Source organism: Mesocricetus auratus, unplaced genomic scaffold (genome assembly GCF_017639785.1).
Source record: "Mesocricetus auratus isolate SY011 unplaced genomic scaffold, BCM_Maur_2.0 Super-Scaffold_4256, whole genome shotgun sequence".
NCBI classification, from domain to species: domain Eukaryota; kingdom Metazoa; phylum Chordata; class Mammalia; order Rodentia; family Cricetidae; genus Mesocricetus; species Mesocricetus auratus.
In genome coordinates, this window is record NW_024429182.1 from 19,614,845 (window position 1) to 19,627,647 (window position 12,803).

General features: G+C 49.1%; 1 protein-coding gene across 1 annotated transcript in view; it reads left to right on the forward strand.

Annotated features, from left to right (window-relative positions):
- Positions 1-12,803, forward strand: part of Rrp12 (ribosomal RNA processing 12 homolog) — a 35,430-nt gene that overhangs the window by 9,002 nt on the left and 13,625 nt on the right. Inside the window, exons 7-20 of the mRNA XM_040744474.1 lie at positions 1,771-1,909; positions 1,987-2,114; positions 3,085-3,183; positions 4,211-4,302; positions 5,731-5,842; positions 6,070-6,167; positions 7,206-7,320; positions 8,739-8,881; positions 9,021-9,142; positions 10,606-10,670; positions 10,762-10,924; positions 11,232-11,386; positions 11,522-11,589; positions 12,044-12,137. Coding sequence (XP_040600408.1) covers positions 1,771-1,909; positions 1,987-2,114; positions 3,085-3,183; positions 4,211-4,302; positions 5,731-5,842; positions 6,070-6,167; positions 7,206-7,320; positions 8,739-8,881; positions 9,021-9,142; positions 10,606-10,670; positions 10,762-10,924; positions 11,232-11,386; positions 11,522-11,589; positions 12,044-12,137 — 1,593 coding nt within the window. The remainder of the gene's footprint in view (positions 1-1,770; positions 1,910-1,986; positions 2,115-3,084; positions 3,184-4,210; positions 4,303-5,730; positions 5,843-6,069; positions 6,168-7,205; positions 7,321-8,738; positions 8,882-9,020; positions 9,143-10,605; positions 10,671-10,761; positions 10,925-11,231; positions 11,387-11,521; positions 11,590-12,043; positions 12,138-12,803) is intronic.

Consider the following 12,803-nt stretch of genomic DNA (forward strand, 5'->3'; position numbering starts at 1 on the left):
GAGACAAGGTCTCATTTAATAGCCCCTGGGTATCCAGGAACTTGCTGTGTAGACCAGGCTGGCTTTGAACTTGGAAGTCCACCTGCCTGGGATTAAAGGCCTGCACCCCCATTCCCAGCCCAAGTCCTGAGATTCTCCTCTCTGTTTCTGGGCCTTGTCCTCTTGAATTCAGAAAATGAGGAGCTCCCTTTGTCCAGCAGGAGAGTCACAGTCCAGTGCTTCAGAGTCTGTGCAGCCTCTCAGTCCTCCTTTCCCCCTGGCAGGGAGATGGATCTGGAGTCTTACAGACCTAACTTGGATTTCCTGCCCCCTTTTTTATTGTTGCAATATTGAGGAGTGAACCTAGGACCCTATGCATACTAGACAGGCACTCTACCATTGATCTATATGCTCAGCCCAGCTTTGCTTTTTTGTTTTGAGAAGTTTTGCTTTTTTGTTTTGAGACAGCGTTTCACTAAGCTCCCTAAGTTAGCTTTGAACTTATCTGTATTCTAGGCAGGCCTTGAACTTTCACCCTCTGCCCTCAGCCTCCCCAGTAGCTGGAATTATAAAGCCTGCAGCACCAGTCCCTGTTCTGAGCTGGATTATTTCCTTTTTTGTTTTGTTTTCAAATTTGTTTTTCAAGACAGGGTTTCTTAGTGTATATAGCCTTGACTGTCCTGGAACTCAATCTATAGACCAAACTCACAGAGATCCTCCTGTCTCTGCCTCCTAGTGCTGGGATTAAAGGTGTGTGCCACCACCACCCAGCTGAGCTGAATTCTTAATTCATCATTCGGTATCACCTTGGGCAACTTACTTAATGTCTGTAAGCTTGGGCCTCCTAACTAAGAGACAGCTCCTTCCCGTCTTGCTGAAGAGGTGTGTGGAGTCTCTGGCCTGATGGCGGTCCCCGTTTTGCAGCAGGCTTTCAGCAAGTAGATCCATGCTGCTTCCTAAGAAATTTAGGGCTGGGAGCCCCACACCATGTAAAGTGCTTGTAACCTGGAAGTCTCCTGCCTCCTTCCTGTTCATTCATGTCATCATTAACTCACCTACTTTAGATCTGTGTTGCAATGTTACTTCATTAGAGGGACACTTTGTCAGCACAGTGTCTTTTTTAAAAAATACTTTTATTTGTGTATGAGTATTTTTTTTTTGAGATAGGTGTCATTTCATAGCCCTGGCTGCCTCAAAACTCACAGTGATCTGCCTGCCTTTACTTATTAGTCTTGAAATTAAAGGCGTATACCATCACACCCAGTGGTATATAAGTGTTTTGCCTGTGTATAAGTATGTGTATCGCATGCATGTATGTTGTCTATGGAGGCCAGACAAGAGCACCAGATGCCCAGGAGTTAGGAGTGGTTGTAAGTCTCAATGTGGGTTCTAGAAACTGAACCTGGGTCCTCTGCACGAACAGTGAGTGCTTTTATCTCTGAGCCATCTCTCTAGCCCTTGCAAAGGTATCTTTTACCTTCTGTTTTATACTTGCTTTTGCCTCAGGTAGGTGGTGTCTACTCTCACTGCCACTTTGTTAACACCTAGCAGTGCCTGATTGGTGGTAATTAAATGACTATATCCCTGTCTGAAGATGAGGACACTGCTGTCCAGAGATTGTCTGGGCTGCCTCAGAGCCATTTGGCTAGTTAGCAGGCTTAGGACTCAATAGTGGTACAATCTTGACATAGCAGTGAGTATTATACAGTGGGTGTTCATCAGCTGCTAGTGGTGGTGTGCCAAGCACCCAAGATGCTGATCTGACCTTGTGCTCATTTGCTTTCCCTTCAGATCCGTAAGGCCGCTCAGCATGGAGTGTGCTCAGTTCTCAAGGGCAGTGACTTCATGTTTGGTGAAAAGGCCCCCACCCACCATCCTGCTGCAGTCTCCACTGCCAAGTTCTGCATCCAGGAGATTGAGAAGTCTGGAGGTTAGGCCCAGGGCAGGTAGAGGGGAAGTGTGGCCAATACAGGAGGATTAGGACTAAAACTCCTCTTTGTCTGCCAGGCTCCAAGGAGGCTACCACCACACTACACATGCTAACACTGCTGAAGGACATGTTGCCCTGCTGCCCGGAAGGCCTGGTGAAGAGCTGCAGTGAGACTCTGCTTCGGGTCATGACATTGAACCATGTGGTAAGCTCAGGACACAGGAAGAATGGGGCCAACATAGGGAATTCATTGAGTAAGCAAAAACAAAACAAAAAACGAAACAAAATCTCCAATAACAAAATGCCAGTCCCTGTTTCCAGACATATATATCTGTAATCCCTGCTGTTAAGAGACTGAGGCTCTCTCTTCCCTGACCTGCTTTTGCCAAAAGCCTAGGACACTATATCATCCATGGTGTCAGAATGGGCTGGGTCATCTCACCTTAAGTCTGTTTGGAAGCTGACTTCAGATTTGTGTGTGTGTGTGTGTTTGTGTGTGTGTGTGTGTGTGTGTGTGTGTGTGTGTGTGTGTATGTGTATGTGTGTGTTCGTTGGTTGGTTGGTTGGTTGGTTGGTTGGTTCGTTCATTTGTTCGTTCAGAGAACAGATTTAGGTAACTGAGTCTCTCTTCCCCTTACATTGGATTCAGTGGTGAGCCCAAGTCATTAGGCGTGGGTGGTACTTTATCTATTGAGCCCTAATTTTTGTCTTCTAATGGTACATGGGATTGAATTCAGGGCCTCTGTGCATACTATATAAGGGCTCTAGCACTGAGCCATACCTCAGTTCTTAAATCATTAGTTGTTTTTTCATTTTTATTTTTTCTGTGCATTGGTGTTTTGCCTGCATGTATGTCTGTGTGAGTGTGTTGGATCCCCTGGAATTGGAGCTACTGATGGTTGTGAGTTGCCATATGAGTGATAGGAATTGAACCTAAGGTCCTCTAGAAGAGCAGCCAGAGCTCTTAACTGCTGACCCATCTCTCCAGCCTCCCATTTAAACTTTTTTATTGTTTGCCAAGTTGCCGTTTCTTATTAGAGTGACAGTCCTCAGGGTGTCTGGAGTCGAGGGGACCTATGGGCTCTGTTTAACTCATATGATGGAGTAGAAGTTTGAGAGCTCCAGGGAAGCTGTGGAAATTGTGCTCCCTTTCTAAGTCTGTGTGTCTCCTGCAGCTCGTGACAGCCTGTGCCATGCAGGCCTTCCATAGCCTTTTCCATGCCAAACCCAGCACTAGCACCCTGTCTGCAGAACTCAACGCTCAGATCATCACGGTGAGGCCTGATTTGGGGAGGGTAGACTGCAGGGTAAGTCTTTGGAAGGCACTGCAGGAGGTGCCAGCTCTTGCTATAGCAGTGGGGTTGGCATGGGTTACAGTGTCCCAGTAGAGAATAGTCAGGCTTGCAGGCAGGAGAAAGACCACTGAAACTGCATCTGTGGCATGGGAGATGGGCACTGACTCTTTCCTGATCTAGTTAACTTAAGGATTTCAGCTTGATTTTTAACTGCAGATATTTGTAGTGGACTTTTGGAGGCAGACATAAATCTGTTGTGGAGTAGAATATTGGTTTAACTATATAACAATGTGTTGCATTTGTTTGTGTTGCAGAATAATTTAGCTATGTAGAGATGTGTTGCGTTTGTTTATGCTACATTTGTTTAACTATGTAAAGATGTGTTGCTGATTCACCTTGCCTGCCTAAGGCACCTGATTGGTCTAATAAAAAGCTGACCAGCCAATAGCTAGGTAGAGGAGGGATAAGCAGGGCTAGTGGGCCAAGAAGAAAAGGGAGCCAGCCAAACATGGAGGAAGTAAAGAGAGCAGGATGGACAGTACGTAGATGAGGGAAACAATCCTCAGGGCAGCACATAGATAAATAGAAATTGGTTAATTTAAGTTAAAAGAGCTATCTAGAAATCACTCTAAGCTAAGGCCAGACATTCATAATTATTAAATGATAAGTCTCCTTGTCATGCTTTGGGGACTGGCGGTTTAAGAAAGTCTGCTACATAAACCCTCCCCAAATTGTTTGCAAAATGTACACTGAAGTGCATATTCTCAGAGAAGGCCTCTGGCTTCAGTTGACTCTCAGGAGGTATGTGAGGCATCTCACTCCACTCCTAGAGCCTTATGTTTCTGGAATGTTGGGCCTGGAAAGGTTGCATGGAGCAGGGGAAGCCATGTGACTGGGAATTCTGACTGGTCATAATGGTGTCTTCACCAAGGGTGTAGGAAAGTGTCATCATCCTTGGGGCTACTGCTGACTGAGACTCACCTGCTAATTCCTGTCTCACCTCTAGGCCTTGTATGACTACGTTCCCAGTGAGAATGATTTACAGCCGTTGCTAGCCTGGCTTAAGGTTATGGAGAAAGCCCACATCAACCTGGTCAGGTAGGAATGTGGTAGAAATCAGCCTAGGGTCTCTCTTTAGGCTGCCTACCATGCATGCAGATGGGAGGAAGAAGGTGCAGAGGCCGTTCAGCTCCAAGTCTGTGCTGCCTGGATGAGAGTCAGCTCTTGTGTTAGGAAAAGCAAGGGTAGGGCAGCATGGCTGTTCTGTCCGTTCAGTTCCTTCCTCACCGGAGCATCTGCCAGCTAGCTGTGAGCAGCAAGGCACACTGAAGACTGGGCCTTTGGGGCTGAGCCAAGTATGAACCTGATTCTCAGCTTGCTCTGTGTGTTATGGTGTAGGGAGTATCATTCTCCTTGTTGGAAGGAGACTTTTGGGAATTAGTTCTCTCCTCATATGTGTTCGTTCTAAGGGTCAAGCTCAGGTCATCAGACTTGGCAGCAAGCCCCTTTCCCACTGGACCATCTCACAGCTGGGTTCTTTGTCTAGTTGTCAGGTTTCGTTTGTTTGTTTGAAGATGGAGTCTCATTACATTGCTCTGACTATATATACACTAGGCTGCCTTGACCTCACAGATACCTGCATACCTTTGCCCCCTGAGTGCTGGGATTAAACACTGTACCAACATGCCTAGCCTCACATCTTTGTCCTCCTGCTTTAGTGTCATAATTTCTTAAGATTACAGTTGTGAGCCATTGTGCCTAGTTCTGATGTAATCTTTATTTTTAGTCGTGTGTGTGTGTGTGTGTGTGTGTGTGTGTGTGTGTGTGTGTGTACATGATGGGGGAGGGGAGAGGGAGAGAGACAGGGAGAGAAAGAGACCGAGGGGGGGGAGGGAGGGAGGAAGGGGAGAGAGAGAGAGAGAGAGAGCGCACAAGCAAGCGCACATGTGGAAATCAGAAGGTGACTCTCGGGAATGGACTGGGTCTCTTCTTTCTGGATGGACTCCAGAGATCACTCCTCAGGCTCGACTTCTGGGGCACCCTTACCACTGAGCTATCTTGCTGACCCCCCCAGGTGTGATGAGTTTTATTTGTATGCTTTGGAATCAGATTGCCTGGGTGTGTGAATCCCTGCTCATTATTCTCCACTGTGTGGCCTTGGCCAACTTAACCTGTCTCAGTTTCCTCGTCTACAAAATGGGAATAGAACTTAGCAATTGCTGCGAGGTTGGGCTGAAATGTCTGTTGTTGTGTCAGTAGCTGGTGCGTATGCTGTGCAAATGTAAGCCTTATTATTGCTTTGATTTGACTCTGGAAAATGTGAGGGCTAGGCCAAAACGAGGTGATAATGAAGGCAAGCTCTCATTTCGTGTGCTACTTAAAGGCAGTTTGGACTTTTCACTCTATGCACAGAGCTTCTTTGGAGTGGCCTGACTTGGGAGAACGACCAGCAGATGTTTTCACCTGAGGTGGCTTAGGTCTCTGAGGCTCAGAGCCAGGTTCCACAGAAACCTTTTGTCTTGACAGGATGCAGCGAGACCTGGGGCTGGGCCATCTTGCTCGGTTTTTTGGAACAGCAGTGACCTGTCTCCTATCCCCTCATTCACAAGTGGTGGCAGCTGCTACTCAGACTCTCAAGGTACCCCAGCCTCCTCAGGCCAGCCTTAGCTGGAGAAACAGAGCACATAAGAGGTTCTAACTTCCTTCCCGTTCTCCCAGGCCCAGCCTGGATGCTCAGCTTGGTCCTGGGGGAGCTTCTCCCAATGGGAGTCAGGCTTTGGGAGCTTCAAAAAGCAGCTGTCTGGGAGGGTGAATGGAACTGGGGGTGCTGCCTTGGACTAGCCAGCCTGGGGCCTCTCTTTGTAGGAGATCCTGAAGGAATGTGTGGCTCCACACATTGCAGACATTGGCTCTGTGACCTCTTCAGCGTCAGGTCCTCCCCAGTACATCGCTAAGATGTTTAGGTGAGAACGTGCTCTCTGTTAGGAGGGTACAAAGGGGACCTCGTTGGAAGTATGATGACCCGTACTCCACTTACCACTTTGGGCAGTGTACCCAGTACAGGTACTCTATAGAATGGGGTAAGTACCAAACCTCTGAGCAGAATCGAAGTGCCATACTGTGGGATGTAAATGTGGCTCATGGATCTCTGCCTTGGAGCTGCTAGACCCTGGAGGTGGGTTTGAATCCAGCTCTGTTGCTTGCAAGTTCCAGGTATCTCATCCGTGGAAGAGCAGCAGCAGGCATGTAGCTAGCTGTTCAGTAAACAGAAGCTGTTGACCTTGTGCTAGGGGATTGGTGTTAGCCCCCTCTGTAGAGCTGGCAAAGGGAGGTCATCCAAGTCACAGAAGACCTACCACAGAGTCTCTGAGCTGCCCCCAGCCCCGGTGAGGGGCCATTCACAGACACGCCACGAGTGCTAAGCAGTCCCTGGAGAGCAGCTGGGGTCCTGGGTCTGTCTGTTCTCTTCCCTGCTTCGGTGCTCTGGTGACTAATTCAGAGGGACAGAGCCCGGTCCCTGTACATAAGGCATGATGTTTCAGCTCTCAAACACTCTTGACCTCAGCTGCCCTTGCCCCTACACTGCTCCATGTTGGCCCTTGCTTCCTAAAGTCTCCAGCAGCTCAGCTATTGGGGACACTTGGGACCAGCCAGGGTTACATAGAAGGGGTCTGAAGACTTTCCTTTCTGCCCAGGCCACCTGTCCCCAGCCTTCTTCCCTCCTCAGGTCAGGTAGAGCAAGCATAGAACAGCAGCAGTACACAGGCTGAGGAGCCTAGTGCAGTGACTGGCGGGTTTTTTTCCTGTGTCTGAGCCTCAGTTTCCTCGTCTGAAAATAGGACATAGGAATGTGTAACTGATCTCATCGTGGGTACTCTCTGAGCACTAGCTCTCCTCTTTGTCCTTGTGGGCCCTCCCCTGCACAGGCTAGCTGGGTGTGTGTGTGGCCGTTGTTTCCTGGGATGAAATGACTGTGCCCTGACTGTGCTGCTCCTTGGCAGGGCCGTGGAAGAGGGCCTGACATACAAGTTCCATGCGGCCTGGAGTTCTGTGCTGCAGCTGCTGGCTGTCTTCTTCGAGGCCTGTGGAAAGCAGGCCCATCCTGTGATGAAAAAGGTGAGAAGGGGCTGCGGGGCCAGGGCATTGGCGGCTCCACTCGAGGACACCCCAGTGTTGACAGTGTGCCCAGCAGGCGCCTAGTGCCATACCACACCTCCAGGAAGGTTATCTGGGGAATCGAGGAGGGTGGAAGGGGCCACTGTCCCAGCCAGTTACCTTTGCTGAAGCTGATTTAGAACCCTGCGAATCCCTGGCCCTTTTAGATTTTTTAAAATTTTTATTTATTGATTTATTTTCATGTGTATTGGTGTTTTGCCTACATGTATGTCTACGAGGATTTCAGAGTCCCTGGAACTGGAGTTAGCACTTGTGAGTTACTATGTTGAACCCAGGTCCTCTGGAAGAGCAGCCAGTGCTCTTAACTGCTGAGCCATCTCTCCAGCCCCCCATTTACATTTTTTTAAAGATTTATTTATGAGTTTTTTTTTTTGAGATTTATTTATTATGAACATACTGTTCTGCCTGCATATGTTCCGCATGTCAGAAGAGGGCATCAGATCTTGTTACAAATGGTTGTGAGCCATCATGTGGTTGCTGGGAATTGAACTCAGGACCTCTGGAAGAGCAGTCAGTACTCTTAACCTCTGAGCCATCTCTCCAGCCCCCATTATGAGTGTTTTTATCAGTGTGTATGTGTGTGCACCATGTGTGTGCCTGGGAGATGAGACAGGGGGCCTGGGATTCCTTGGTTGGAACTGGAGTTACAGATTGTTGTAAGCTGCCATACTGGGACTGAGGACTAAACTCCAGTTCTCTGCGAGTGGTCCTTTCTTGTTGTTTCTTCCAATTTCTGTCAGGGTAATGGGAGCCACCTTGGAGAGGATGCTCAGCCAGGCCAGGGCCCTAAATGGTTAGGATTGGCAAACATGGCTTCCTGCCAGCCGGGCAGCGCTATGAGAAGCAAGGCTGGTTGATACTGAGGGCACTGGAGGGTTCTACTCTGCCTCCTCAGTATTAGGCATTTGCTCACAGTTGGCTGTAGGCCAGCCTTGGTCACACCTTCCCGTTCTTCAAGAAAACTGCAATCTAGATTTGTATGTTTTTCATGTTAAATGAAGCAGAGTTTTTTTAAAAGTCCTGGGTCCTGGAAAGGGATTGGCCACAACATTGAGTCGATTGGGTTATCAGTATGTGTCTCTGTGGAGCTCTACCTGTGCCCAGAATCTGACTCCATCCTTTGGATGAAGCCTGGCCTGGTCTAGACTGTGGATTTCTTTCCCAAAGATGGATCTGAAATGAAATCAATAGAAAGTAAGGAATCTTTTGATAATTCAGCTCCTATTCCCTGGTCAGCAGAAAAATTGCATTTTTGTTGTTTGATCCCAGGCCTTGAACGTGCTAGGCAATTGCTTTGCTACAGTGTTACACCCGGGTCCTGCTATCATGCGGGTCTGTGTATCTTCTCTTTGTTCCAGTGCCTCCAATCCCTGTGTGACTTGCGCCTGTCCCCTCACTTCCCCCACACAGCAGCCCTTGACCAGGCTGTGGGGGCTGCAGTGACCAGCATGGGACCCGAGGTTGTGCTGCAGGCTGTGCCTTTGGGAATCGATGGCTCTGAGTAAGTGTGGCCCTACTTGGTCTTTAGGAGCGGAGGAGACTGGTGTAGCCTCTTCTCTTCTAGGAAGGGTGTCCCTAAGTTTTCTATGCCGAGGGCTCTCCATCTTCCTTGCTCCTCTCCCTCCCATCCTTCCTCACAGGGAGACCCTGGATTTCCCACGGAGCTGGCTGCTGCCTGTCATCCGGGATCACGTTCGGGAAACACAGCTTGGCTTCTTCACCACTTACTTCTTGCCCCTGGCCACCACTCTTAAGAGTAAAGGTAGGGTGCCCTTGACTGTGTGCCGTCTGAGTCCCCTCCACACATCGAGGAGCCCCAGCTGAAGAGGTCAGAAAGGACTGAGTCTGGCACGTGCATTTGGCAGCACTCATCTGCAAAGCAGGGAATTGGACGGCAAGGGTCCTCCCTAGAAAGCCTCCACCCCCTGGGTCTTGTTCTTCCCTCTTGAGTCAAAGAGTTCAGGCCTTCTTTGTTGTAGTAGCCCCTGAGGTAGACTTCCCCCATGGTTTGTAAGTGGACAGCTCCCAGCTCCCATCTGTATTCCCAGGTTCTGTATTACCGATTCAATCGACTACAAACTGAAAATACGCAGGGGAAAAATTCCCTGAACACTAATGTGTAACAGTCCTTCCCCTAGCATTCCACTGTTGGGTTTGATAAAATGTCTAGAAGTGACTTGACCAGGGCGTTGGTGGCGCACGCCTTTCATCCCAGCACTCGGGAGGCAGAGGCACGTGGATCTCTGTGCCTCTGGCACGAGGCCAGCTTGGTCTGCAGAGTGAATTCAGGACAGTCTCCAAAACAATACAGAGAAACCAGAGAGAGAGAGAGAGAGAGAGAGAGAGAGAGAGAGAGAGGAGAGAGAGAGAAGTGGCTTGAAGACTGGGGAATGAGTAGAGGTTGCATACAAATCGTGTACTGTTCTACACAGGAGACTTAAGCATTCAGTTTCATATCCATGGGATCTTACAGCCAACCCCATGGGTGCCAAGGGAAGGTTTTTGAGACAGTTTCTCCAGACCAGGCTGACCTCAAACTCAGAAATTTGCTTGTCTCTGCCTCCCAGGTGCTGGGATTAAAGGTGTGAGTCACCATTAATCCAGGAAACAATGTGGTGTTTTGTTTTGTTTTCCCTTCTCTAGACAGGCTGTCCTGGAACTCATTCTGTAGACCAGGCTGGATTCGAACTCACAGAGATCCACCTGTCTCTGCCTCCTGAGTGCTGGGATTAAAGGCATGCCCGTCACTACCACCCAGCAATAATCATTTTAATACACTTAAAAACGCCTGGTCTACAAAGCAAGTTTCAAGACTGCTAGGACTACACAGAGAAATGCTGTCTCGAGAAAGAAAATTATCTTCTAATTGCTGAAAAGTCACTAAAATGGGGGCTCATTTACGTTACCTGTAAGCAGTGGGGATGTTAGTTTTGTTTTGTTTTGTTTTGAGACATGGTCTCTGTAGCCTTGAATTTGGCAAGTAATTGAGGATTACCTTGGGTTTCTGACCCTCCTGCCTCAGCTTCCTGAGCGCTGGGATCATAGGTGTCAACTCTGATGCCCAGATTCATAGATTTAATTATTTAGACTGTTAGTGTTACTATTGATTTATGGGGTATTACCTATACTTGCATCCTCATTGTAGGACTTTTGGTTTTAGTATAATGAGGCCAGTTGGCTATGAGGGTGGCTAGGGTCACATCATGTCTTTGTTACAACCTCTAGCAATGGACCTGGCCCAGGCAGGCAGCACAGTGGAGTCCAAGATTTATGACACACTTCAGTGGCAGGTGAGGATCAGCTGGGGGAAGGAAGAGGGGCGGGGCATGCAGGGACACAAGTCATTGGTGACATTCTAATTTCCAAACTCCTCCCTCCCAGATCTGGACCCTCCTGCCTGGGTTCTGCACAAGGCCCACAGATGTGGCCGCCTCCTTCAAAGGCCTGGCTCGCACCCTGGGCACAGCCATTAACGAGCGCCCAGACCTGAGGGTCACTGTGTGCCAGGCCCTACGCACTCTCATCACCAAGGGCTGTGAAGCAGGTAAGTGTGGGAGCTAGCTAGGTGACTCGGGGTGCTGCCTGCTGTGGCTCACACTACTCAGCAGCCATCTGTGCTGCTACCGCTGCTCTGCTGTTGTGATCCAGGAGGCTAACCCTAGTCCTTACCGCATACCTTTCCGTGGATTGTGTAGTCAGCATCCAAACCTGGAGGCTCCTGTTCTGTGTGCCCTGCCCTCGGTCTTTCCTGCCGCAGGATCCCCTAAAAGGACCTGCCGGCCTGCCACCCAGTGACCACTGACTTACTATTAGCCCTGTCCCTACAATGCAAACTTGGGTCCTCTTGCCAGAGGCTGACCGTGCTGAAGTGAGCCGCTTTGCTAAGAACTTCCTGCCAATCCTCTTCAACCTGTATGGACAGCCTGTTGTAGCTGGGGAGGCGGCAGTCCCTCGCCGTGCTGTGTTGGAAACCGTCAAAACTTACCTCACCATAACCGAGTCTCAGGTGAGTGCTGGGAAGGCAGGGATGCTGGTGGGTGTTGGAAAGGGAAAGACCCCACCTCCTAGGACTAGGGAGCTCCTAAACCCTGGGGACCATGCTGTTACTATCACTTTGTTTCTCTCCACTGGGGGCTGTCAGTTGGTGAATGGCTTCCTGGAAAAAGCCACCGAGAAGGTACTCGATCCTGCCAGCTCTGACTTCACCAGGTAAAGTATTCAGGGCTTCCTCACTTGAGCTTGGTAGCCAGAGGGTACCTAGCAGAGGCCTTTGGATTCACTCTGGAACTCTTGAAATATCAAATGTCCCAGCTCTTCTGAGAGGTCTGGTTAGTTAATTATTATTAGAGGATGAAAGAGGACCTAGAGATAAATGGCCTGGGTTCAAATCCCAACTCCACCACTTCCCAGCTCATGTGTCATTAGACAAGTTACATACTCTGCCTCTGAGTCCTCATCTGTAAAATGGGTGTGATAATAGCACTTGTAACATGACCCTATGAGGGCAGAGAACTAGCTGTTTGGCCCTGGGACACTGCTTGGTACTCTGAGTGTTCTGTTTACCATTCATGAACCCTTCGGAGGCCCTGGTCCCAACCCTGAGTGGGCGTAGCCTCTGCTCTCTCCAGTCCTTTAAGCCCCTTCCTGTTTCCCATTCTGGCAGATTGTCTGTCCTGGACCTGGTTGTGGCTTTGGCACCTCACTCAGATGAAGCTGCCATCAGTAAGCTGTACTCTACCATCCGGCCCTACCTTGAGGTAAGCTCCTTAAAAGTTGCCTCTCCTGTCTGTGGTTGGTTGTTTCTTATTCTTTTATGGGGCCTGCTACCCAGCTCCCAAATAATTACACAGACACTTAATTGTTTCTTGTGAATGTCTAGCCTTAGCTTGGCTTGTTTCTTTTTCCTTTTTTTTTTTTTTTTTTCTTTTGGTTTTTCAAGACAGGGTTTCTCTGTGTAGCCTTGGCTGTCCTGGAACTAGCTGTGTAGACCAGGCTGGCCTCACAGAGAGTCACCTGCCTCTGCCTCTCAAGTGCTGGGATTATAGATGTGTGCCTCCACCTCCCAGCAGAGCTTTCTTTTCTTTGTTTTTTTGGGGGGGGGGCGGTTCTAGACAGGGTTTCTTTGTGTCCTGGAACTCGCTCTGTGGACCAGGCTGGTCTCGAACTCACAGAGATCCACCTGCCTCTGCCTCCCTAACGCTGGGATTAAGGCGTGCACCACCAACGTCCGGCTCTTTTTTTTTTTTTAAGATTTATTTATTATGTCTATAGTGTTCTGTCTGCATATATCCCTGCACACCAGAAGAGGGCACCATATCTCATTACTGGTGGTTGTGAGCCACCATGTGGTTGCTGGGAATTGAACTCAGGACCTGTGGAAGAAGAGTCTGTGCTCTTCACCTCTGAGCCACCTCTCCAGCCCC